The 27,431-nt window shown below is 47.0% G+C and overlaps 1 protein-coding gene across 1 annotated transcript in view; it reads left to right on the forward strand.

Annotated features, from left to right (window-relative positions):
- Positions 1 to 1,140: 1,140 nt before the first annotated feature.
- HSDL2 (hydroxysteroid dehydrogenase like 2) overlaps positions 1,141 to 27,431 on the forward strand; it is a 39,948-nt gene continuing 13,657 nt past the window's right edge. The window contains exons 1-7 of the mRNA XM_029053857.2: positions 1,141 to 1,487; positions 1,780 to 1,908; positions 7,109 to 7,272; positions 8,233 to 8,331; positions 8,483 to 8,597; positions 16,520 to 16,623; positions 18,846 to 18,944. Coding sequence (XP_028909690.2) covers positions 1,363 to 1,487; positions 1,780 to 1,908; positions 7,109 to 7,272; positions 8,233 to 8,331; positions 8,483 to 8,597; positions 16,520 to 16,623; positions 18,846 to 18,944 — 835 coding nt within the window. The 5' untranslated portion in view covers positions 1,141 to 1,362. The remainder of the gene's footprint in view (positions 1,488 to 1,779; positions 1,909 to 7,108; positions 7,273 to 8,232; positions 8,332 to 8,482; positions 8,598 to 16,519; positions 16,624 to 18,845; positions 18,945 to 27,431) is intronic.

Here is a 27,431-nt window from a genome sequence, read left to right on the forward strand (position 1 = left end):
TATTACCCTATTTATTTTGGTAATGAGATGTACATTACCTTGATTCTATTTATTGCTATTGTTTTAATGAGATGTTCATCCCCTCGATTCTATTTATTGCTATTGTTTTTGTCTGTCCGTCTCCCCCGATTAGACTGTAAGCCCGTCAAAGGGCAGGGACTGTCTCTGTTGCCGATTTGTACATTCCAAGCGCTTAGTACAGTGCTCTGCACATAGTAAGTGCTCAATAAATACTATCGAATGAAGGAATGAATGATCATCTGAAGGAGGGGGCTCCGATCACACTACGGAGGTGTCACTGAAATACGGAAAGTAGCCGGCGATCACGTCGGCGATGAACTGTCAAGAAACGTGACGACGTCCTCCGAGCCCCCCCTTGCCACGGTCGGGCAAAACACCGGGCCGCTTGGACGACTGTTCCGACCCAGTAATAATGATAATGTTGGTATTTGTTAAGCGCTTACTATGTGCCCAGGCACTGTTCTAAGCGCTGGGGTGGATACAGGGTAATCAGGTCGTCCCACGTGAGGCTCACGGTTAATCCCTATTTTACAGATGAGGTCACCGAGGCACAGAGAAGTTAAGTGACTCGCCCACAGTCACACAGCCGAAGCAGCGTGGCTCAGTGGAAAGAGCCCGGGCTTCGGAGTCAGAGGTGATGGGTTCGACTCCCGGCTCTGCCACCTGTCAGCTGTGTGACTGTGGGCGAGTCACTTAGCTTCTCTGTGCCTCATCTGTAAAATGGGGATTAACGGTGAGCCTCACGTGGGACGACCCGATTCCCACGTATCTACCCCAGCGCTTAGAACAGTGTTCTGCGCATAGTAAGCGCTTAACGAATACCAACATTATTAAGTGGCAGAGGCGGGATTCGAACCCAAGCCCGGGTGCTTTCCACTGAGCCACGCTGCTTCTCTAGTGACGCCGCATGCGTTCTGACCCGATAATGGCATTACTTCCCTCCTTCATTCAACCGTGTTTATTGGGCGCTCACCGTGCGCGGAGCACTGTACTAAGCGCTTGGTGCGTAGAGCGCTTTATTACATCACTCTCCCTCCTCGGCGCCCCCCCTCCCCTCCCCCCATTATGATCCTACCCGCTCGGAATTTTTACTGGGGCTTGGGGTTGACATCTGGAGTGGAGTAGGGGGCTGGTGGAGGAAGGGTAGGGACGAGGGAAAAAGATGAGCCCAAAGGGTCATCTCTAAATCACTTCGTTCGGAAGTCAGGCCGGAAGAAAATTCCCGTAAAATCCCAATCGGGGCTGGCCGAGCGTTCCTTTTGGGAGAACCGTCTAGTGATTCCGTCCAACCGACTGGTCTCCTTTTCCGTCGTAACCGGCTCGAGCGGGAGGGGACCGATCATGTACCAAAGGTGCGGCGAGAAGAGGGAAGAGCCCCCGGCTCGGGATGGCGCCCGCCCTCCCGCCCTCGTCCCTCAGACTTCGAGGGACGATCGAGGCTGCGGGCCCGGAGACTTGCTGTCGAGGTAGGCGGAGCCCCGCGCGCGCGAGGCGGGGCGGGCACCAAAGGAGGGCGGGCGCGCGGGCCGGCGCAGGCGCCCTGGGAGGGGCGGAGCTCGAGCGGAGGGCTGCGGGCGAGGCCTAGGCTCGGGGCCCGGCCCGTGGAAGGAGTGGTGACCTTCGCGTCGGAGTCGGCAGTGGAGGAGGACGGAGGAGAAGGTGGAGCGAAGGGCTTCCTCGCCCCCGTCCCACCCCCCTCCCCCCCGGCCACTTGCTCCGCCCCCAGCCTTCACCTCTAAACGGCGTTTCGGTTCTTAGTCTTTCCCTCAGCGCCTTCCTCGCCGCTCTCCGGGCCGCCTTCCCCATTCGATCGTCTCAGCAGGACCGGGCCGCACGGCTCCCCTCACCGCAAAACGACCTCTCGGTGACCATGTTTCCTAACACCGGGTAAGGGGAACTGCGCACTCCGACGCCATTTCGCCAGAACCTTCCCCTCCCTCTTCCTCACCCCCGACCCCGCGCCTACTCCCACAGTTGTTCCTTCTCGCCTCAGCCCCGAAAATGCCCAAGGATGTAGAAGTCCTCCTCCCCCGTTCTCCCGAAGTTAAGAAATATCTTAAGCGATCTATCCCCCGACCCCAGGTAATAGGTTAACACCTCCCCCCCCCCTCCCCCCCCAGCCCCCCGCCAAAAGGGGGTCGGGGGCGACCTTGACTCCAGCTCTGCTGTTGAGCCGAGGCAGCAGATAGCGAGGCTAAAGGGGAGGGTTGGCTGCCCCGAAAGTCAGTTGCCCCTTGAGCTAGTTGGCTTCCCCATCTTTACGAGAGCCGATATTAGAAAACCGGTATTAACTTTGCTGGAGGGGAAGAGTGTTTGTCAAGCCAGGAGTCTGTTGAGATTTTTAGGTGAAAGGTCACACAATTACCAAGCCTTTTTCCTCTCCCTTTCAAGCCACCCTATTTCAACGACTTGATTTTTGGATAATCGGGTGGTTAAAGCATCATAACGCAGATGGGGAATGATATGAGCGATGTGGCCTTTTTTTTCCATGCAACAGTCCCACGTCGGGTCCGTTTCTAAAAGTCGCAGGGAGGCGTCAGAGCGGGGGAGAGGTTAAGCACGCACCGAAATCCTCAGGAATTGATTTTTTTCGTATAGTTAATGGCTCTCCGACCCTCAGGATTCATCTAGGTGGCTCAGTGGAAAGAGCCCGAGCTTGGGAGTCAGAGGTCATGGGTTCGAATCCCAGCTCCGCCACTTGTCAGCTGTGGGACTGTGGGCAAGTCACTTCTCTGGGCCTAAATTCCCTCATCTGTAAAATGGGGATTAACTGTGAGCTTCACGTGGGACAACTTGATTGCCCTGTATCTACCTCAGCGCTTAGAACAGTGCTCTGCACATAGTAAGCGCTTAACAAATACCAGCATTATTATTATTATTATTAAGTTTGGCTGATTCGTGCGCCCTTACGGTTCTCTGGAAAAGCACATGATCCAGCGATAGCTAAAACGGGTTCAGTGTGAACTCGACTCAGCAAAAGGTTAATTTGGAGAAGAGGTACAGTAGGGGGAAATAAAAGGCCGGCGGCCTTTTCGGAAAGTTTTAGCACGACAGCTTTCAGATTGCGTTTTTGACATTGCCGACTCCTTAGTTTTTTTCATCCCATTTGAGAGGAACTAGTGTAGAGAGCTAACACAGTGGCAGGTGCACTTGAGCTAAGAGGGGACTCAGGAAAGCGGGAAGCAGTGACAAGACTGTTCACGGTAAAAGCACCCCTCTCCAAAATCCCTGCCAAAAAATCTCTAGTGCCAGTTTCACGGGGACCAGTGTCCCCATGAGTTTCTTGATCTGGAGGCAAGTCGATAGTATTTACCGAACATATACTGTGTGCAGAGAACGCAGCTAGCACTTGGGTGAGCGCAATAAAGTAAGCATGATGCCTGCCCTCAGGTAGGCACTAAAATAAATTACAGCTAGGAGGAAGGAGGTGAAGGGGGATGTGTATATGAGCTCGTTCCCAAGTAACAGGTGCTTTGGGAGATACTGAGTATATTAAGTGTACTCCGTGGCTCTGTGAAAAGAGCCCGGGTTTGGGAGTCAGAGGCCATGGCTTCGAATCCTGGCTCTGCCACTTGTCAGCTGTGTGACTGTGGGCAAGTCACTTCACTTCTCTGTGCCTCAGTTCCCTCATCTATAAAATGGGGATGAAGACCGTGAGCCTCACGTGGGACAATCCGATTACCCTGTATCTACCCCAGCGCTTAGAACAGTGCTCTGCACATAGCGCTTAACAAATACCAACATTATTATTATCAGTACACTGACAGACATTATGGCTTAGTGGGAAAAGCACAGGCTTGGGAGTCAAAGGACATGCGTTCTAATCCCGGCTCTGCCGCTTCTCTGCTGTGTGACCTTGGGTCACTTAACTTCTCTGTGCCTCAGTTACCTCATCTGTAAATTGGGGATTAAAAGTGGGAGCCCCATGTGGAACAATCTGATTACCCTGTATCTACCCCAGCTCTTAGAACAGTGCTTGGCACATAATAAGCACTTAAATACCATTATTATTATTATTAGTTTGGGGGTTTTTCCCCCCATGGCTTTTGACCAAGTGTGCTGTACCCTCCCAAGCGCTTAGTTCAGTGATCTGCACATAGTACACACTCATTAAAAACCACTGATTGGTTGAGTCCCAATGGTTTTGACTTTCACATCTTGGATTTCCACAAAGCCTGAGAGCTTCCATTCAGGCTGTCAACAACCCCTCAAATGGGTCTTTCTGACCTGTTAGCTCTTTGTATTTTAGAGTTTGATTCTGGTTTCTCCACTCTGAAAGCCCTTGTCCCCCTTTGGCCTCTATGATCAGATGAAATCATTCATTCAATAGTATTTATTGAGCACTTACTATGTGCAGAGCACTGTACTAAGCGCTTGGAATGTACAAATCGGTAACAGATACAGTCCTGCCCTTTGATGGACTTACAGTCTAATCGGGAGAGAGGGACAGACAAGAACAATAGCAATAAATAGAATCAAGAGCAAATAATGGCCCCTGGGGTCCTCTCCCAACCTCCCCCCCAGCACCAACAGGCACACACATTTTAAGCACTCCCAGTTCTCCTGTAACGTGGAGATTGTGTTCTTGCAGAGCCCTACATAGAAAAACTTTGTATACTTAACTGTGTCCGACACTGCCTGCATGTACACACCCATTTCTTCTGACATGCCGCTCCACGTGTTCTTGGAAGAGCATCCCCCAATCCTGTCGTCGGACTTTCCTGTTTTATTATTGCCTTGGTTTTATCGTGCTTCCATTAGCTGCTCTTGGCACAGTCTGGCTCCGACTCTTCACTAGCAGAAAACCATGAACTGTATTGACCTGCTCTAAACCTAAAACCAAGCGGTGAATACGGAAGAACTAGCTCTGCCATCCGGTCTGGAGGCTCTGATAGTTTGGTCCGAATCTGATTTATGTTTTAAGGCTGTTGAAGTAGGTGAAGTACATTGCGTAGCTGCATTTTTTATCTCTTAATGAATCTCCAGAAACCACTGGGGTGTTTGGAGAGGCAGGGCAACTCCGATCCGCACCGAGGCTAAACCTAGTTCTCTAATTCTGGGATGCGTTTATTGCAGAACCCCCATAAACCCCATATCTGGTGCCATTCACATATGCACAGACTTTCTACTGACACCTGTTGTCAGGAAACATTCCCTAACTCCGATGTCAGGTTCTAGCTAAAAGCTGGAGTGAAAACAAGCATTTTGACAGGACTCGGTTTACTGGGAACGCAAATGCCCTAGCAATCATATAAAGAAATACATGACGACAGAAACATGAAAAGCCACTCTTGTTAAATTCTAAAAGGGTTTTTGGACTAATCTAAACATTAGTTCTGAAATTTAAATGAAGCAGTACATCCTGGGACCTGCCCAACGCTCATATGCCTAGAGCAAATCTCCCAAATTCACTTTGAAGCTAAGAGAATCTCAGTGATTTCGGGACGATCCCCTAGAATCCCCCAGGTTCGGGGCAACGATTAGGTGACCCAGCAGTTGGGCCATACCTACAAGGTCGGGATACCCATAGCCAAGTCATGCTGCTCCCTGGACGTCTCTTCTTTTTCTAAAATTCCCCAGCTGCCCTGGATGGTTTAGGTACCTGGAGGCAGAGAGCTGAGCCAGATGACCCCCAAGATGCCTCCCGGTTCTAGAAGCCTGTGACTTAATTTGAGGACTTGTCATAATGACTCAGTGAAATATTAGAGTTTAAAGTAGCCAAGTATTGTGCATCTTGTGGTATTTATTTAATTTATCTAAATTAATAATAATACCACTAATAACATTCGTGGCATTTATGTGCCTATTACTAGCCAAGTGCTGTATTAACTTCTGGGGTAGATACATTGGAAGCAGGTAGAATTCGGTCCCCACCCCAAATGGGACTCACGGTGAAATTACAAGTTTTGAGGTTTGATAAATGAGAGAGACAAAAAAAATAATTTAAAGCCAACATCCACTACCTAGCTCCTTTTTTCCCTGACTGTGGGCATTGGAATCGAGAAGGATTTGTGGAGAGAGTAGGGAAACCTGGAAAGAGCACGGGCCTGGGCGTCAGAGGACCCGAGTTCTAATCCCCGCTCCACCACTTGCCTGCTATGTGACCTTGGGCAAGTCACTGAACTACTTTGTGCCTCAGTTTCCTCAGCTGTAGAATGGGGATGAAGTACCTGTTCTCCCTGCTGCTTAGACTGCGAGCCCCACGTGGGACAGGGTCTGGGTCCAACCTGATTAACTTCTATCTTCCCCAGCGCTTAGAATGGTCCTTGACACAGAGAAAGCGCTTAGCAAATACCGTAGTTATTGCTAGTTATTATTAAATGTCACTTCCAGATGTTTGCTCCTGACAGTCATGTTGAGCTGTAAGAATGGTAGCTAAAGGGAGTCAGGGAAAATTGTATAGAGTGGAAGTGGCAAATTCCATCTGTGAACTGCTGGGAGGAGTCCAGGGAGGCACCTTTTATTATTAGTAGTAGTAACAATAATAATTTTGGTATTTAAGTGCTTAGTGTGTTCCAAGCACTCTTCTAAGTGCTGGGGTAGATACAAAGTAATCAGTTTGGACACAGTCCATGTCACAGTCTTGATCCCCATTGTACAGATGAGATAACTGAGGCACAGAGAAGTGAAGTGACTTGCCCAAAGTCACACACACTGCAGACATGTGGCAGAGCCGTGGTTAGAAGCCATGCCCTCCTGACTCCCAGGCCCTTTCCACCAAGCCAGTGCTGCTTCTCTTTTTGCCACTGAACTCTTTTTCCCCCTTCCAGAGATTTGGGGAATGTGGGAAGTGAGGTCAGAATGATTTTGCTAGGTTCTGGGAAGGTGCCCTTGCCCTTAGTGCATCTCCTGCTGCTAAGAACACCCTATATAAAATAATCAGGGGCATTGTTAATTCTTCCACTGCATCTTTTCAGTATGGAAAAGCTTTTTTTTTTTCCCACTGAAACAACAACAGTCAGAAGCATTTTAAATGTACATTTTCCCTATCATTTGCCTGGAAAATGGGTACCCTCTCTGATGAATCTTGTCTGCTCAGTGAAAAAGCTCTATGATTTGTATTAAGGTAGTGTTTGTTCTATTTCAGGAAACTAGCTGGATGTACTCTGTTTATTACCGGTGCAAGCCGAGGCATCGGCAAGGCAATCGCCCTGAAAGCTGCTAAGGATGGAGCAAATGTTGTGATTGCCGCGAAGACCACCCAGGCTCATCCGAAACTCCCTGGGACAATCTATACTGCTGCTGAGGAAAGTAGGTTGGATTCCTTTCCAGATGTCTTAATCTGACATGTCTAGAGTCTAATTGGGAGTTGTCTTAAAGCCCTCCTATGCTTTTGAAAATTGTTTTCAGAATAAAAACCTCATCTTTTTAAAGAGTTAGGCTTTAATATTCTTCTTAACTTTTCAATTCTGTGAAGGTGTTGGGAACCAAGGGAATCCCACATCATCCTGCCAAATCCTCTAACCTGATCTCTTGCTCCGGGTCTGGAGGGGAAAATCTGCCTCACTACCACAATCAATTAATGAATAGCATTTATTGAATAGCTTCTGAGTGCAGAGCACTGTACTAAGCACTTGGGACAGTACAGTAGAGGAGTTTACAATCTAGAGGGGACGCAGACCCTTAAATTACACAGGAGGAAATAGTAATGTAAGATATGTACTGACATGCCACAGTTCTTCTGAGGACTTGCCACAGTGCTTGGGGCAAGGAATGACTTGTGTGGCATTTATGAAATTTAAAATAGGGAGATGAGAGATTATTCCGGGAAGGCGTCCTGGAAGAGATGCGATCTCAGAAGGGCCTTGAAGATGAGAGAGCACTGGCCTTTCGGATATGAAAGGTTGAGGGAATTCCAGGCGGGGTTGAGGGCGAGCAAAAGATCGACAGTGGGAGAGATGAAAGTGAGGTACAGTGAATGGGCCAGTTGGAGAGGAATGAAGAATGTGAGCTGGGGGGTGGTGGGGGAGGAGAGATGAGTAGGCAGGAGAGAGACGATTGGGTGTGTAAAAGCCAGTGATCAGGAATTTCTGCTTGATGCTGAGGAATGGGCAATCATTGGAGGTTTTTGAGAGTACAGTTCTGTACAAGGTTTCAAAAGTCATTTAGCAATGTGTATTTTTTATTGGTAAGGAGCATTTTAGATCATAGTATTTACATAAAAATGAAAAGGAACGACATTTGAATGCTTTTCTTTTTTATCCTTTGTAGTTGAAGCTGTTGGTGGAAGAGCCTTGCCATGTGTAGTCGATGTGAGGGATGAAAAACAAATCAGCGATGCAGTGGAACAGGCAGTCCAGAAATTTGGAGGTAATTTCCTTATGGTCTGTTTGATGTTGATCAAAGGGCATTGGAAGTTGAGGTTGAATTTTGATATTTTTGAAACAGGAAAAACTCAGGTAATATAAGTTTTTGAGTTTTTACTTCTCATAACATTTCATTTGATTTATTTTGCAACTAGGAATTGATGTCTTGGTGAACAATGCCAGTGCTATTAGTTTAACCAACACGTTGGAAACACCTACAAAGAGAGTGGATCTGATGCTGAGTGTCAACACCAGGGGAACTTATCTTACGTAAGTAGCATAGGGGAGCAAAATACAGTAGCATTTTCTGAGAGAGTTGTTTTTTCCAGTTATATAGGCGTAAACTCGACTAACGATATTTTCCCGACATTTTTTGGATTATTCAATAGTATGTATTTATTTATTGAGCGCTTACTATGCGCAGAGCACTGTACTAAGCGCTTGGAATGTACAAATCGGCAACAGATAGAGACAGTCCCTGCCCTTTGACGGGTTTAGAGTCTAATCGGGGGAGACAGACAAGAACAATGGCAATAAATAGAGTCAAGGGGAAGAACATCTCATAAAAACAATGGCAAATACCTACTCCATTGATGGAAGGGTTAAACTAGCACAGTCCATCGGGAGGGATTTCAAATAGATGGTTGCAGCGAGAACTCCTGCTATGAACTGTTAAAGGGTTTTGGTCTGTCCCCCTAACTACCATATTTACTCACACAGTTGCCCCACCGTGTTTTTTGAGAAGAAAAAATTAAAGGTTATTTTTTACACCGCATTTGTGGGCAGTGATAGAGACAGAGGCATAGTGAGGGGAGGAGCAAAAGGAGGTGTGGACTTAATTCATTAAGATTGCTGGGAAAGAGGGAAGGGAGTTAAGTTGTTGAGTACCTATTTCATCGGTGGTATTTATTGAACGCTTACCGTGTGCAGAGCATTTTATGCAGCGTTTGGAGGAGCCAGTCGCAGAGCGGCAGTCTCAAACGTCCTCTTAGTGCTAGACTTACATCTCATATGACCCACATAATAGCTCCACCCCTGTTTAAATGTTACAAATTTATGCTAAAAATGAGGGAGTTAACATGAGTAAATACTTAATATTCACCCCACCCTCAGCCCCATAGCACTTATATACATTTCTGTAATTTATTGATCAATATCAATGCCTTATCTCCCCCCTCTTGACTGTTAGCGCTCCTTTTGGGCAGGGAACACATCTTCCAACTCTGTTGTATTTTAATAATGTTGGTATTTGTTAAGCGCTTACTATGTGCAGAGCACTGTTCTAAGCGCTGGGGTAAACACAGGGGAATCAGGTTGTCCCACGTGGGGCTCACAGTCTTCATCCCCATTTTACAGATGAGGGAACTGAGGCACAGAGAAGTTAAGTGACTTGCCCACAGTCACACAGCTGACAAGTGGCAGAGGGGGATTTGAACTCATGAGCCCTGACTCCAAAGCCCGTGCTCTTTCCACTGCGCCACGCTGCTTCTCAAATGTTTAGTACAGTGCCCTGCATACAGGACACGCTCAGTATATACCATCGATTGATCGATCGGTTCGTACGGCAGTGAGTAAACTCAATGATCCAAAGTGAATTATTCACTTGGTGGGTTGTCTGCAGGAGACTTTTAAGCTCTTACCCGTGAGCATCCTGCCTCCTAACCACCTATATTGTGAGGAATCCACAACGGTGGCTCTTCTAGGCTCCGACGGCTTAGGGGAGCCACCGTTTTTAGTGCCCAGCCAGGTTCTGAACCGCCTTTCCCGTTTTCTTCTGTCATTTCATCTTTCCACCCCACTACTCCCCTTCATTAGAATTGAAGGTTAATTGTGTGTCATCCTCCACGTAAGGTGACGTAGCTAACGTGGTGTTCTTCGTGTGTAAAAGCAGTGGTAATTCACTGATAGGAGAGCCCTGGCATGAGCTGAGATCTCGTGGTCAAGCCCAGTCTAGTCCGTCATTCAATCTGGTATTTTCTGAGCACTTACTATGTGCTGAGCGCTGTACTAAGCACTTGGGAGAGTACAATACCACAGAATCAGCAGACACGCTCCCCGCCCGTATCGAGCCTACAGTCTAGTCCCAAGAGAAACCCGGGAATGTGAACTTCTTTTGTCCAAAGACCCAATGTGGGCCCCAGCTTCGCTTTCGGATCGGAGCAGTGCACGCACACGGGCCAGAGTCTGTTGGTGCAGCACCCGCTCTGCTTGCAGCGGAGCTGGAAATTTGACGTGGACCGGCCCGCCTGGGACATGCAAGGAGATACCGCCTCCCCGCTCCCCCCAAGCCAGGTGGCCACAGTGGGACGCTCCTGAGCTCCCTGTCACCGCCACCGCCACCTCAGCCCGGCCCCGCCGCTGTCGAGGAGCCCAGGACCGGGGAGGGAGCCACCATCTTGGCCGCTGTGGGGGCGTGAGACTGGGGAGGGGGCCAACATCTTGGCCATTGGAGGGTCTTTTGGGGGCACCGGAAGCAGCAACCCAGAGGGTGTGGAGGTGCCCTGGCAATCTGCCCCTGACCCAGCCAGCCGAACTCAGAAAGCAGTGGTCTGCATACTGCATCCATCCCCCTCTCCCCTCTCCCCTCTCTCCTCTCTCCCCCGACCTTCCTCCCCCCTCTCCCCCCTCCCTCCCCCCCTCCCTCTCCCCTCTCTCCCCCTCCCTCCCTTCCTCCCCTCCCCCCTCTCTCTCCCCCCTCCCCCCTCTTTCTCCCACCCCTTCTCGCCCCTCTCTCCCCTCTCCCCCACCCCTTCTCCCCCCTCTCTCCCTCCTCCCCCCTCTTTCTCCCCCCTCCCCCCACCCCTTCTCCCCCCTTTCTTTCCCCCCTCTCTCCCCTCCCTCCCCCCCCCCTTTCTCCCACCCCTTCTCCCCCCCTCCCCCCTCCCCCCACCCCTTCTCCCCCCTCTCATTCATTCATTCATTCAATAGTATTTATTGAGCGCTTACTATGTGCAGAGCACTGTACTAAGCGCTTGGGATGAACAAGTCGGCAACAGATAGAGACAGTCCCTGCCGTTTGACGGGCTTACAGTCTAATCGGGGGAGACAGATGGACAAGAACAATGGCTCCCCCCCACCCCTTCTCCCCCCTTTCTTTCCCCCCTCTCTCCCCCCTCCCCCCACCCCTTCTCCCCCCTTTCTTTCCCCCCCTCTCTCCCCCCCTCCCCCACCCCTTCTCCCCCCCTCTCCCCCATCTCCCCCCCACCCCTTCTCCCCCCTTTCTCTCCCCCCTTTCTCTCCCCCCTTTCTCTCCCCCCTTTCTCTCCCCCTTTCTCTCCCCCTTTCTCTCCCCCCTTCTCTCCCCCTCTCTCTCCCCCCTCCCCCCCACCCCTTCTCCACCCTTTCTCTCTTTGTCTCCCCCACCCCCCCACCCCTCCAGCTTTACACATAGTAAGCTCCCAATAAAAAATACCATTGAATGATTGAGACATAGTTCACACTTGATACTCAGAGCCCAGGCCAAGCTCTGACACCTCCCCCGCCCCTCTAGACTACAAGTTTATTATGGGCAGGAAACCTCTCTGTTTGTTTTATTGTACTCTCCCAAGCGCTTAGTATGTTGCTGTGCACACAGTAAGCGCTCAGTAAATACGATTGAATGAATGAACAGGTGTACTAATTTCTCTTGTACTTTCCCAAGCTCTTAGAACAGTGTTGTGCACATAGTAAGCGCTCAGTAAATACCATCGATTGATTTTTTTGTCTTCATGGACTCTTGGTATTTCGTTTCACCTTCCTTATGTATCTATTGCCAGTCCCCACTCCCCCCTGGTTATTTTTCATAATAATAATAATAATGTTGGTATTTGTTAAGCGCTTATTATGTGCTGAGCAGTGTTCTAAGCGCGGGGGTAGATACAGGTTAATCAGGTTGTCCCTAGTGAGGCTCACAGTCTTAATCCCCATTTCACAGATGAGGGAACTGAGGCACTGAGAAGTGAAATGACTTGCCCAAAGTCACACAGCTGACAGGTGGCGGAGCTGGGATTAGAACCTATGACCTCTGACTCCTAAACCCGGGCTCTTTCCACTGAGCCACGCTGATTGTGAACCCCCTGAGGGACAGGGTCCGTGTCTAATCCCCCCCGTGTATTCTTTCCCAGTGTTTAGCACCAAGCTCCGCACACAGTAAGTGCTTAATATTACTACTATTGTGTTAAGCGCTTAGTAGTGCTTTGCACACAGTAAGTGCTCGATAAATACGATTAAATGAATGAATACTACTACAGTAGTGGGGATGTGCGGGCCAGCCTAAACCTATCCTAAGCTGTTCCCTGTGGTAAGTCAGCTTGCTACTCTTTGGAAAATGAGTCCTTTATCTCTGGTTTCACCCCTGTATAAAACTTGGGCTACAGTCATGAGGGCTTTTGGGATGACCAGAGATTTCTCTCGGCTAGAATATGAGTAGGGGTGGAAGAAGGTGTGTTCCTTGTGTTCCATGCCAAAGGGAGAAGCGAGGTCCCTGACTTGACTGTAAATATTTCCATTTTTAAACCTTTTGCTGCAGTTTTTCCTGACATTTTTCCTGTAAGTCTGAGCTTTTTTTGCCTATCCTAATTGTCTGCCTTTTTTTATAACTTAAAAGTATTTGCTTAGAAATCTGGTACTTAATGTTATCATATCAAAGACAGGACATGGAAATAGAGCAAATGCACCTGGACAAGTAGTGGGAGGAAATGGATTGTTTTGTAAATCAAAGGGAAGACTGTTTTTGTATTGTGAATGAAATGAGCTTTTTTCTTTGTGAATATGAAAATATGATCTTACTGCTTGCTTTAGATTTATTTTTTTTTTCAACTGATGCTTTGAGGTTCACTGCTTTTAGTTTATTGAAAAATGGCAATAATGATTGTGTCCTCTTCCCAATGAAACTGAAGCATGCTTGAAAATATTGAATCATGTACACACAGAAGCCTTTGATTTCATTGATTGGGTTGGGGTTTTGACAGTTATGAAAAAATGATGGCCAATTGTTGATACAAGATTATTTTTCTTGTTTGGGGGGGGAATAAAGGGAACAGAAGCTTCATAGAAAGGAAAGCCTAGATCAAAGGCAGGAATAATTGATTGTGAAATAAAAATGGGAACCTGAGTGCAGGAGGGGAATATTATAACTTGATTAACAAGTCCTAGGGATGTGCAGTGTAACTCTTTCAAGGCAGTTGTCCAAACACTAGTTTTCATGGCCGTTGTTGTTATTGTTAACTGAGTCCCATTTAAATATTCTCTTGAGCATGGGGCAGTTCTAGGGTTATCTGTGGAAGTCCAGTTTTCCTGATTCTAATTCCTTTGAGCTTTGAAAAGAGAAGTTTGGGGAAAAAGCTAATGGCAGCATATTTCAGTAAACCTCTCTACGTGGAAAACTTATCCCTATCTATTAGGGGTGTCAGCTTTCAAATTGGAGTATGCGGGTGAGCTTGGGGCGGAACTTTGAGGGGGCATGAATGATTTCCTGCGTAGAAATCTGCCCACCGCCCTTCAGTGAGTGTCCGAAGGCCCCCGATTAGTCTGGAGACTTGGAGGGAGAGAGAAAAACCCCATATCCAGAGTCCTGGGGTAGGGGAGAACGCAAAGGGGTTCAGCTGGGGTCTAGGGAAAATAGGGGATATCGTTGTCAGTAGTTGTTGAACACCCGTGTGCAGAGAACTGCACTAGATAGTTGTGAACGTACCCTAGAAGTAAAAGGCACAATCCCTGCCCTTGAGAAGCGTAAAGAGCCATCCGTCAGGCCTAAGGTGGCTGATGGGATGGCATGATGTGGGTATGAGGGGAAAAGAAGGATGAAAGGAGGAGGGCAGCTAAAGGGAAAAGGGAGATGGAGGTAGAAGATGAGGGGAAGGGAGACTATGGGAAGAGGTTACTTAATGAATAACAGCGTGGCTTAGTGGAAAGAGTGCAAGCCTAGGAGTCAGAGGATCTGGGTTCTAATCCCAGTTCTGCCATCTGCCTGCTGTATGACCTTGGACAAGTCATTTAACTTCTCCGTGCCTCAGTTCTGAGTGCAGTGCTTCGACACATACTAAGCGTTTTAATAACCACAACGATCGACCTCTGCTGCCACGTTCTCTCCACTCTCTTCTGTTGCTGCCCCGGATACCGGCTCCCCCCTAGGGGCTGTCTGGCGGAATCAGGGAAGGCGGCTACGTGCCTCCTACCCACGGGACCCTAGGGATGGAAAGAACCTCTGGCCTGGCTCCAGAGCCCAGTGGTAATGAGAGAAACCTCACGGGTTCCAGGGTCAGGCCAGGAGCCGTGGCTTCCCACGGGTGACAAAAAAGGAAGCCGTCAACTTCCGACCTCCTGCCTGCCCGTAAAGCTGTGGGGTATTTATGGCTTTGCCCCCTTGGTGCCAGTACTGTGGGGACAGCGGCCCTCCGTGTCCTAGCCTCTGCTGTACTTGAAATCAACTGCTCTGTCTGGGCCTGTAAATCACGAGTCAGAATTTCATAAAAGTTGGCTAGATGGTCTCCAGGCCTGATTGGGTTTTGTGTTCTTGAATGAACGTAGTCTTGACAAAATTTAGCGTATCGCCATCTAGATAAAAATCCCCAAGCATTTTATCAGCGTTACCTAACAAGACGGATGAGTCGAAGTCATCTAATCACCGCACGAAAATTCACCGTCTCAGTGCCCTAGGTTGCAAAAAGCTTAAGCGATGGTAATGAAGACAGTAGCACGGCGGGGATCATGTATACTAATTCTGTTGTACTCTCCCAGTTGCTTAGTACAGTGCTGTGTACACTGTAGGCACTCGTCAAATACTATTGATTGATCGTTAATGATGGCATTTAATAATAACAATAACGGTGGTGTTTAAGCGCTTACAAAGCCCCAAGGCTGTGCTAGGCTCTGGGTTAGAATCAGATTGGACCCAGTACCGGTCTCACAGGCTAGGAACAGGTTTTTTATCTCTAATTTACAGATGGGGAGACCAAAGCACAGTGACTTGCCCACGGTCACACAGCAGGAGAGTGGCAGAATCAGAACTAGAACCAGGTCTCCTGACTCCTAGGCCCCATCCTCTTTCCTCTAGGCCCCGCTGACTCCTCAGTTAATGACGGAGATGAAAAGCTTAGAGCGATTCTAGTGAATGAATATCAACAGTCAATAGGCAGTGGTGCCACAGTGTCAACACCAAGGTTAAACATCTAGGTCTATTTAAAGAGTAGTCTCTAGCTACTGTCACCATCCAACAGCTCCTCAGAGCTTTTCAGCCTCTAGGAGCAGCAGCATTGTGGAGCCATGGAATAAGGGTCCACTTGCTTGCATGTAAGGAAAGTGAAGCATTGTGTCATTAGTCCCTGAGGTAAATGAGAAAAATCGAAAGGGGGAAATGGACAGGTCACAATATCCCAGTACTTAATCATTAGGATAGCTAACAGGAAAGCCCAAATCAGTGAAATCGTCAATGATATGCCTCGTCCACTAGACTAATATTTCCAACTGGAGCTTGGATACTGAATCTGGAGGATGGAGGGTGTCAGTCAGTCGAACTTATTGAGCGCTTACTGTGTGCAGAGCACTGTACTAAGCGCTTGGGAGAGTACGATACAACAATAAACAGAAACATTCCGCACCCACAATGAGCTTAGAGTCTAGAGAGTGGGTTGTTACTGGTTAGCTGAGGTGTTCTCTGCATTTCTTTGAAGGAGATGCTGAAGGCAGGATCAGGGGTTGGAGTTTGAAGTTCTCCAAATTAGGGACAATTGGACACTTGAAATTTGTATGTATGAGAAATTCTATTTGTATCTTTCTTCTCAGTCCACCTTTAGCACTTCCCCCTCCGCCTCTCACTCAGCTGTTCTGAGTGATATCATCAATCTTAATCTGGATGGACACTCCAAAGTCTGAAAAGGCAATTTTAATTAAGAATTGCTTTTACTGAATAGATTCCCATAGTAACAAGGTGCTTTATGCCTAGATGCGGTCTAGATAATGATGATTGACTATACCTGTAAGTACAGTGTTTCCCTTTTGCACTTATTTCTCTTAATGAAAATATTGTGTTTGAATCTCTCCAAGAAATTACTGCTAATGAAAGAATTTGGACATTGCCGAATGCATCCTGGCTATCTGACAACTACAAGAATTGTCTCCTCTCATCTAAAGTATAACCAAAATGTAATTTTGGCCAAAATGGCATCTGTGTTAAGGAAGATGTTAACTTGTTTAATTTTTGATTTCGCTTTCAGATCTAAAGCATGCATCCCTTACTTGAAAAAGAGCAAAATTGCCCATATCCTTAATCTCAGTCCACCGCTAAACCTGAATCCAGTCTGGTTCAAGCAACACTGTGGTAGGTGTTTGGTTAGCAGGGGAAGTGAATATGTGATTTCTTTTGTTGGTCCGTTGAAAAAACTGTGAGGAAATTGAATGCCCTTTCAAGCTGATATATGGACAACACTCAAAATTAAGTGCTGCAAAAGAGATAAACAGAGAAGTAGCCAAAACAAAATTCGTAGTATTCCTCCAGATCTTGCCTTTTCCATGTTCTTATATATCAGATTCAGATTAGGATCAATGTAATCTTTGACCTTTCTGGAGTGAGAACCAGGGTGCAGGTTGTAATCGCCAAATAGTGAATCGCAGCATTTCTAGATGATGTAGAGAAACCGTCGTTGCTGAAACGGCAGCACTAAGGTCCATTTTAAGAGGCCAGCCTTAAGAAGAGCTCTGCCCTGGTACCCCAGTGTGAGATCCAGAGAGAGAGTTGGGTCGGCTCTACACTCTCATCTCCGTTTGCGGTAGGTTGACTTGGGAGTAGATTGACTCCTTTTTTGCACGACAGAGTATTTGGGTGAACACATTTCTGACATCAATTTAAATATTCTCCAGTGCTTTGTCAGAGCCACGTTAAGTGGGACTATTTAACTCTCGGCAGTTGAGGGACTTAACCCTGTTCTCTTGCAGAAGCCAAGGAGGCCAGGGCCCAGAGTTAGAAACTGTGGCTAGGGCAGTACCACAGAAGAATTGTTTTCATCCCTTAATGAGATTCCTTTCCTCTTTTATCCCAGTTTTTCCATTTGTCTAGCCAAGATGATTTGACTCCTGTTTCTCCAATTCTTTAATTCCCAGATATCTCCTTCAGTATTCAAGCAGAAGGTTTAGCCTTTAATAATGTTGGTATTTGTTAAGCGCTTACTATGTGCCGAGCACTGTTCTAAGCGCTGGGGTAGACATAGGGGAATCAGGTTGTCCCACGTGGGGCTCACAGTCTTAATCCCCAGTTTACAGATGAGGGAACTGAGGCACGGAGAAGTTAAGTGACTTGCCCACAGTCACACAGCCGACAAGTGGCAGAGCTGGGATTCGAACTCATGAGCCCTGACTCCAAAGCCCGTGCTCTTTCCACTGAGCCACGCTGCTTCTCTCTTTAGCTGTTTCTAGTTGGAAAAAGAAGGATTTCTACCTACGTGCGTGTTCAATTGCATTGCTCTTCTGTTGTCCTTCTCTATATCCTTAAATTCCCCCTATCCTGGCCCTCTTGTATTACTCCCTTGCTTCGGGTCTTTGACCCCATGCTGATTAGAAGCCAATGGTTTATTGAACTCTTGCATAAACCCAGATAGAGCATTTGCATGTAGGGGTGGTACATTTACCCATTTGGTAATAATAATAATAATAATGATAATTGTGGTATTTTTAAGCACTGTGCCAGGTACTGTTCTAAGCACTGGGGTAGATACAAGCTAATCGGGTTGGACCCAGTTCACATCCCAAATGGGGCTCACAGCCTCAATCACCATTTTACAGATGAGGGAACTGAGACACAGAGAAGTTAAATGACTTGCCCAAGGTCACACAGCAGACAAGTGTCAGAAAGTGCATCTGGGTTATGGAGGTTGGACAGGAATTGGGAAAATGAGTATGAGATATGTAATGGGGACCTTTCTCATACATATGAGGCTGATTTCAGTTCAGTTCACTAAACTTTGATATGGGACATTTCTATTCCAGAGATGTAGCCGGCATGGCATTAGAATGTGAAGCTAATTTTATAGATGCAACTAAAAGGGGTTATCCATATCTAACCTGTTGGGTTCAGTTTGAAAATTTTAAATAGTTTTATCTGCGGCTGATTTCAGCTTGATTCACTGAAAATCGATGGGGGACATTCCTGTTCCAGGGATGTCGCAGGCATGGATTGGGTTTATTTTGAACATTTTAAATAATTAAATCTACTTTCACATTTCACAGACTGTCTAGGTAAAACAACTTCATTAGTAAGCCCTTTGGAAAAAATGATTTCTTTAAAATGTATTCATGGTGTTTATTAGTATAGGTTCCAGGAGAGGATGAAGAACTCTAAAATGTCGTCATAATGCTTGCAAATCTTGTTTTGGAAAAATAATAATATAGGTTTGTTCATCTCGGCCTAGACTTTTCTATATATGAAATGTTTAGGGTTTTTTTTTTCCTGTACAACTTTGCTGAACAGATATATTGCTTCAGGAAGGAAACAGGTAACGGAGCTGCAGATTTCTTTGTTAAGGAATTCTTTTTCATGCTTTCTTTCAGCATATACCATCGCTAAGTATGGGATGTCCATGTGTGTACTTGGAATGGCAGAAGAATTTAAAGGAGAAATTGCAGTCAATGCTTTGTGGCCTAAAACAGGTAATTTAAATATTTCTAGTGTGTTAGAATGCTCTATTCCATTTGATAGATTCTCTTTGCTCAACCGTTTAAGGGTCCTGCTTCTAACAGGTACTGGATCAAGTTGTTGAGTTTCCTTTTTTAAGGGGGTGGTTGGAGTTGGGGTCACATTTTGTCAGAATGGTTGCAATAGCTTGAACGCGCTTCCAGGGAGAACACTCTGTTTTTATATTCACTCCAGTGTACTGAGCGGACTCACTGCGCTCATTTCCATATTGTGCAGCCCGGAAACCTTTGAACTGGTGGTCCATTGCCTTTTAATTGACTGATGCCCGAGTTTTCAGCCACAGCTGTGTTTAGGCATTGGTAGTTCCTTAACTTCCACCGTTGGCTGTTTAGTAGCAAATTCAACTCGGCAAATTTCCTTTCAGTGTTGCACCATCTGGGCCCCACAATTAATACCTCTTTCCCCTCAGTAGTCTCCTTTATAAATAACTGCCTGTCCTGTACTTCCACCTGGCAGTTTCCTCTGGCCCTCTATATTCTCATGTGAACCACGAGAGGGGGGTGAAAAACGGTGGAAAGAGATGATTCTTGTTGCTGTGGGGAAAAGCAAGAAACCAATTGCAGTCATACCCAAAAGCGGGAAATACCTTTTTTTCCTTTGCTTCTTTCCATAGGTACAATAAGTACCTTCTAGAGGTGTTAACTAGAAACCTGCTCACCCACTCTTTCTCCAGTCTACAGTTTCCCGCAGCCCAACTGTGGATAACTAGTGTCTCGGTGCAGGTCTGGTGAGCGTAAGGTTCCCTGGTGCTGAATTGAATGGATCAATAAAAAGTAGTGTGGCCTAGTGGAAAGAGCAGGGTCTGGGACTCGGAGGATATGGGTCCTAAAGCCGGTTTCGCCGCCTGCCTGCTGGCTGACCTTGGCCAAGTCACTTCTCTGTGCCTCGGTTACCTCATCTGTAACGGGGATTAAGACTGTGAGCCCCATGTGGGACATGGACTGTGTCCAACTCGATTAGCTTGTATCTACCCCAGCGCTTAGTATAGCGTCTGTCACGTAGTGAACCCTTAACAAATACAGTCAAAAGGAAAGTAAAAATGAGTAGTTGCCGCTACTGTCGGGATACATTGGGGTAAGTCATAGCTGGGACTGCACCACAGCCTGTTGCGAGGTTGTCTCTCCCCCCTCCCTTTTCTCCCAACCCCCCTCCCCGGCCTTATCCCTACCTCGGTCCCAGCAAAGAATCTGCCGCAAAGGGAGGACGGCGGATCGGCTGCCTGTTGGCTAGCAAAATGAACGGATAGTGGTATGTAGGTCTCCCAGACTGCCCTGCCAGAGAGACCTGCAATACCAGTTTACCCAGCCCAACCCATGGGAACATGCAGCAAAATGGCAGGTTTGGCTGGGTAAGTTTTTGCAGGTACAGGGCAGGTGCTGGTTGGTGGTTTGCAGGCGCGAGGTAGGTTCGGATACTCATTGTTGTAACCGTGCAGGTCTTTAGTGTCAGTGTGACTGGTAAAACCTTAATGCAAGAGTGGCCAAACAACAGCTCCACTTCAAATGCTCTGCGACATCTTCTGTGGCATATCACTATCCCACCGTCAACCCCTGGGCCACGTCCTCCCACTGTCCTGGAATGCCCTCCTCCTCACCTCCGCCAAACTCATTCTCTTCCCCTCTTCAAAACCCTACTTAGAGCTCACCTCCTCCGAGAGGCCTTCCCAGACTGAGCTTCCCCGTTTCCCTCTACTCCCCCTCTACCCCCCTTCACCTCCCCTCAGCTAAGGCCTCTTTTCCCCCCTTTCCCTCTGCTCCTCCCCCTCTCCCTTCCCCTCAGCACTGTACTCGTTCGCTCAACTGTATATATTTTCATTACCCTATTTATTTCGTTAATGAGATGTACATCACCTTGATTCTGTTTATTGCTACTGTTTTAATGAGATGTTCATCCCCTTGATTCTATTTATTGCTATTGTTTTTGTCTGTCCGTCTCCCCCGATTAGACTGGAAGCCCGTCAAAGGGCAGGGACTGTCTCTATCTGTTGCCGATTTGTACATTCCAAGCGCTTAGTACAGTGCTCTGCACATAGTAGCGCTCAATAAATACTATTGAATGAATGAATGAATATCACCAGAGACACTCAGCAGAGTCACTTCCATCCATGCTACCCAGGGCGGAGAGGGGTGTGAAGACCGGCCCAAACCCCAGCCTTGGCTCCCTGACTCATTGTCTTGCTTGCCGTTTCCCACTCCACCCCAAACACCTGCTTGCCACCATGTTCCCACAAACTCCTCCAGCCATTGTTTTGATCTGTGGCTCTTGAAGCAGTGTGGCCTAGTGGTTAGAGTACAGGCCTGTGAGTCAGAGGACCTGGATTCTAATCCCGGCTCTACCACTTATCTTAATCCTGGCTCTGCCGCTCGTCTGCTCTGTGATCTTGGGTAAATCACTTCACTTCTCTGGGCGTCAGTTCTCTCATCTGCAAAATGGGGTTTGAGACTGTGAGCCCCACGTGGGACAGGGACCGTGTCCAACCCAATTTGCTTGTATCCACCCCAGCGCTTAGCACAGTGCCTGGCACATAGTAAGCACTTAACAAATACCATTATTATCATTATCTGCTCTGGAACCTTGACCCAGTCGCTTCACTACGCCTCAGGTCCGTCATCTGCAAAATGGGGATTCGATACCTGTTTTTTCTCCAACTTAGACTGTTAACCCCTTGTGGGACCTGATGACCTGTTATCTACCCGAGTGCTTAGTACAGTGCTTGGCACATAGTAAACGCTTAACAAATGCAATTATCATTAGTATTATTATTATTATTCCATCATATCGTAGTTTGGGTTGGCAGCTCTTTAGCAGATGAGGTTTGGCCACCTCTGCTTTAATGCCTTTTATAAAGTTAAATTCTTTTACATTCTAATTTGGTGGATTATAGCCCAAATGGAGAAAATACCCATAAATACAGTAAGTAGGAGAAGAACTAGCTGGAACTAAATATGGAAAGTGTCATTGAAAGCCCTGTTATCTCAAAAGGAAAAGACAAAATAGTCCTGGAATTTGGAATAAAACAACATTCCAAACATGTGCTATGAACTTTCCAACTTGGAAGATCAAATTCAATATTTTGATACTATTCCATACCTTCAAAGTACTACATTTTCTTTTAGGGAGAAAAAACAAAGCTAGTTTTTTTTTTTCTTAAGTGGAGACTGATCTGGAGGAAAACCATTCATTAATGCTATATATACTCATACATGTGTACCTCTATACCACTTTCCATACTTTCACTGACAGTTTAACCAATAGTCCTCTAAGTAAAGGGTCCTCCAAGTCTCCCAGACACCTCAATTTTGAGTATCTGAATAACGAAGACACCCACATGTAAAAGCTCCACATCGACCTTTAACAGCCCCTTTGGAACTAGGAACCCAGGGTCAGAGTTTCAGCGTGAGGAGAAAATGGATATTTCTCCATGATACTTGTACGAGACAGCCATCAAGACCCAGGGATTGGCCTCTCGATGTCACCAAGACTGATTCAGTGAATATGCTCAATAGCTCTTGAGGCAAAATAAGCAATGCCCCCACCAATACTTGGCAGCCCTTCGGTAACCTTACGGGAAAAGCTTATAGGAACGTGCACTGTGACATGCAGTTCAAGGTAAGGAACGTGCACCAGAAGTAGGGGCGTGCTAAGGCTGAAGAGATCCAGGACTCTATCCAAGTGGTATAGCCCCATACCAAGCGCAGGACTTCTGCTCATCACTGAAGAGTACATCTGGCACATCACCACTGAAGAGTGAAAGTCGCTCCATCATCATCACAGAGGAGGAGGGAATCCTGCAGAGATGACAGCAACGCTTCAAGGGATCAAGGTATCTCTTGAACGTCTCACTCATTATTCTCGAGGTGGCGCTCTGAAGCACAGAGAGCCAACCGACACAGAAAGACGTGGCCCTCATTCCAATTCTTGAAGAAGACCCAGATCCAGCAGTAGGGGCCCAGCGGGAAAGGTAAGCCGTCTCTGTGTTTCTGTGCTTTTTTTCCCATCAAACTCCATATCTTTCTACTGACTTGGCCCAGGACAATGGGGCTTCAGGGGAAGTGTATTTCCCCTGCTCCATGCTTCCTGGCTAGTCCCACATGGCTTACTTTTTTCTTCCGCACTCCTTTACTCTCTCCAACTGGCACTAACTCTACAACTAAGACCTTCTGATTGCCAGCGCATTGTATAGCAGAATTGAGTCCCTCACTCAACCAGTGGTATACAGGCTGGATCCAAGCAACAGAAGGGGTAGTAAACGGGGTAAGCCATCTTTCTTTTCTCTGTCCTTTTTCAGGTCCTTCCAGGCCTGGCCCAGGAAAAAGGGGCTTCTGGGTAAGTGTGGTTACCCTGCTCCTGATTTCCTGGCTGACGTGGTGCAAAGTATGGGTTTTTAACTCTGTTTAGGTTGTTCACTTTTTTCATCCCCCTCCTCCACTATCCACAGCTGTCACTTCTATCTCCTACCTCTTCTGACTGGGATATACATTGAGGGATGGTGAGAACGATCAGCAGACAGGAAGGAAGGTAGCATCTATGTATAGACCGACCAGGTGATGAGCCTTTATCACAGCACAGGGCCAGGCTAGACAACGTGACGGATAGCTCACAGAGGCGGATGCTGGATTACCTTCTTTAGAGAGGCCTTCTTCCCCTCATCCAAGTAGCCACTGGCAGTCAGGCAGTGAGATCAGACCTTCCAGATGCCGTCAAAGGTAGAGGTGATTACCTGCTATTGCCCTCTGAATCAGGCTTTGTCTGTATATGCCTTGTCTGCTGTTTTCTGGCTCCATTTTGTCTAGTTATGTGAAGGGCAGCGTTGCTTTTGTTCTTTGGATTTTTGTTTTTGTTTTTCCCCTGCTTTTCACACAGAAATGGAGAAGACCCATCTAGCTCTCCCCCTAACCCTTCCGTGACCATAAGATTGCACTGACTGTGCCCGAAAGCCATTTCACAATTCATGCTGCTGGACACAGAAAGGCGGAGAGGGATACTGAGGACGGCTTAGCGCAAACCCTCAGCAGTAGTGGCGTGTATTAAACATGCTGTGGTAAATAGGTTATGAGATCACAATCCTCACGCCATGTGAGGCTCACAGTCAGTCATCCCCATTTTGCAGATGAGGAAACGGAGGCCTAGAGAGGTTAAATGATTTGCCTAACGTCACGTGGTAGGCCAGTGGCGGAGCTGGGACTAGAACCCAGGTCCCCTGACTCGTAGACACGTGCTCTTGCCACTAGATCATGTAGTCTCCAACTCCACTGTGGGTCCTTGCTGTTGGTGGGGCTTTTTCCCTCTTCTCCTCCCAACCCTAAATTAACATCCTAGTAAAACTAGGCAGCTACAGTCTGACATCTTGTTGAGGTAGAAGACAGCAGTGGCATTTGAAAGCATCCTAGCAGTGTTCACCCTGAATGGCAAGGGACCAGAAACGGATCTGATAATCATATATCTACCCCAGTGCTTACTTAGTACAATGCTGGGCAATTGACAGATACTTTATTAATAATAATTACATTTTCATGGCCACATTATGCAAATGATTCCTACCTTTGGCGATGTCTCCTTTGAACCAAATGACAGTTCTATTTGAAGAAGTCACCCTCACAGCCACAGAAAAGCACTTGATGAACCCAGTGGCATCTCTGCCAAGATCTGCAGGCGTGGAGAGGATTTTCTGTGTTAGCGCGTACGGCTTTTCTTCAACTTAAGAAGCACAGAGGAGTTGTCACGGGCTCTTAGCGTTTCCACCTTTGTCCCCATCTTCAAGAAGAAAGTGAGAGAATGTGATAGCTATCAGGGCATCACACCACTCTCCATTGCTGGCAGCATCCAAGCCAGAGGCCTTCTGGACTGACCACTGAAGAGTGCCCATATGACCCATTCCTCATCTCAGATGGAACAAAAGAAGGCTACTGTAGGTTGGGTCCTTTTCAGCTTAACCTTCAACACGGATGCAGAGCGTGCCACAAGGAACCCGAACACTGGCGTTAGTACGTGTTTCTCATCCTTTAAGAAACTCTTCCAGCAGTCTGTCGGCATCAGCGCAAGTCCGAAAAACTAATTCAGGAGTTGCAGTATGTGGATGACTGCTCCCTGGAAGTCCCTACGCAAGCAGAAACTCAAATGATTGAGCCACTTTGCAGAATCAGCCTAGCCCAGTGGATTGAGGATAAATCTTTAAAAAAAGAAAAAAGAGTAGGAAAATGTATCAGCCTGCACCAGAGAAATCCTCCCCACAATCAGAGGTCTTCTTCAACAACACCAAACTGAATACTGTCGTGGGATTCTGCTGCCTATGAAGCACAATGTCCAGGATGCACTAGTAGACCAGGAAAAGGAAAACCAAGTTATGGGGGCTGGCGTTTTGCACGAAAGTGTCATGTTAGTGTGGTTTCAAGCTTTAGATCAGACTGGATGGCACACTGTTGAGCGGTCCGGCCTCTGATGGGATCACGAGCCCTGGACCCACCACAGATGCTTCATCCGGCTTCTTGAACAATTCCATCAGCGTCACCTGTGTGTCGTACTCAGTGTAATTGGTAAGACAGGATAGCAAGCAATGGGGTACTGGAAGGAAGCTAAGCACCAACGTGGAAGCTCTGTTCACCTCAGTAACCTCAACCTTAGTAGAGTCACCGGTTGGGACGTGTACATCGAACGGTTGCTAGTAGAATCTACAAGCAGTTGCTATATGGTGAGCTGAAATGGGGTTACTGAAAGCAAAGAGGAAGAGATGTGAGAAATGTTTTAATGATGCAGTAAAATGGCGCCTCAGACAGTGAGGCGTTAACACTGAACATTGGGAAGCAACTGGCAGGATTCAAGAAAGGAGTGGCTGCTTTTTAAAAGAAGCTTCAAGAGCATCCTGAAACTCAGAAATCCCCCAACAGCAACAGGTGTTGCATCTGTCAAGAATATGCACACCACAAGGTAGAGTATTTATGGATGGACGTGACTGTCATTTCCACGTCGCCGTTTTCAGTCACACCCATCCTCATGGGTAAGGTTCACCATCAGTACCAGACTAATTTTAGCAGAGATTGCATTCTGCAGACAAGATCCAACATGGATTTTTGGAGGCAGGCACCTCCCTGTCCACCCCCTGGATTTCCTATCATGAGCATATTTATTGGCTTGATTCATAGAAACCCACCTTGTTTCCATCCTCTTGGCCCTCTATCTCGGGACAATCACCAGTAGTCGATTCATTGTGGGCAGGCAACATGTCAACCGACTCTGTCTATATTGTACTCTCTCAAGTGCTTAGAACAGTGTGTCACACGGTAAGCCCTCAATAAGTACCATGGTTGAACGATCCCCAGAACTCTGGCAGCACCCACAGGCTACGGCTGTCAGTTGGGCAGCTTCCTGTCCAATTTGAAGACACAGAAAAAGCAATTTTAGGGAAAAAGCACCCTGTAACTGCACAACTTCAATCTGATGATTTATCAGCCCTTTCTGGCTTCGTATTGACATAATTATGGTATCAAATTCATCATTAGCTGGCTAATGAACTAGGCGGAAATGGCATTTTAAAAAAAGTCCCAACCTGCTTCAAAACATCTTTCAGATGGCTCCCTTTCATCTATTCTTGTCTACTCTCACTACACACCAGCTTGTGCTCTTTGCTCCTCTAAAGCAAACTTCACATTTCCTCGCTTTCGACTCTCCTGCCTTTTGATCCATTTCTCAGGGCCCTCCCCGCCCGTCCCTAGGCTTTGCCAAACCATATTCCTCTCAATCAGAGCTCTTTGAAGCATCTGTTACCCTCCATTTTTCAATCATGCCATCCACCTGGTAGGCTGGAATTCAAAATCTCATTTTAATATTAGTCTGCTTATGATATACATTATCGTCAGTGTTATAAATTGAATGCCTATTGTGAACGAAGCACTGGGATTAGGTGTTGGGGAGATGTTCATAAAAAGTAAAAGACGCAGTAGCTTTCCTTGAAGAATTTACAATCCCGTGGGAGGAGACCTGCAGAATTAAGTTGATCAGTCTGCAATAGCGAAGTGTATAAGAGTAAATTAGAGAATAAACCTGAGTGGGGAAATAAATCGATAACCCATACGTGCCTAAGAAAGCTGTTGTTTGTCCTTTGGGTATTTTATTGTCTATTGACACTACCATCAGAGCTCAAGCCAGGGAAGGGAAAGGAAATAAAATGGCAATCAATTCTTGAATAGGTTTTGTGGAGAAGACGGTGGAAACTAATGGTGAAAGTGAACTTTCTGGTTATCTGTGGATTTAATTTATCAATGCTATCTTTATTCAATCAGTAAATGGTACTGAGCACCTACTGTGTTCTAAACAGTTGGGAAGGTACAACAGGTGCAGGAGAAATGGTCCTTGCCCTCAAGGAGCTTGCCATCTAATTTTTATTGTGCTGACAGAACCCTTTCATTCCAAATGACCACCATCTGGCGATGGGTCACGCACTAGCT

Source organism: Ornithorhynchus anatinus, chromosome X3 (genome assembly GCF_004115215.2).
Source record: "Ornithorhynchus anatinus isolate Pmale09 chromosome X3, mOrnAna1.pri.v4, whole genome shotgun sequence".
NCBI classification, from domain to species: domain Eukaryota; kingdom Metazoa; phylum Chordata; class Mammalia; order Monotremata; family Ornithorhynchidae; genus Ornithorhynchus; species Ornithorhynchus anatinus.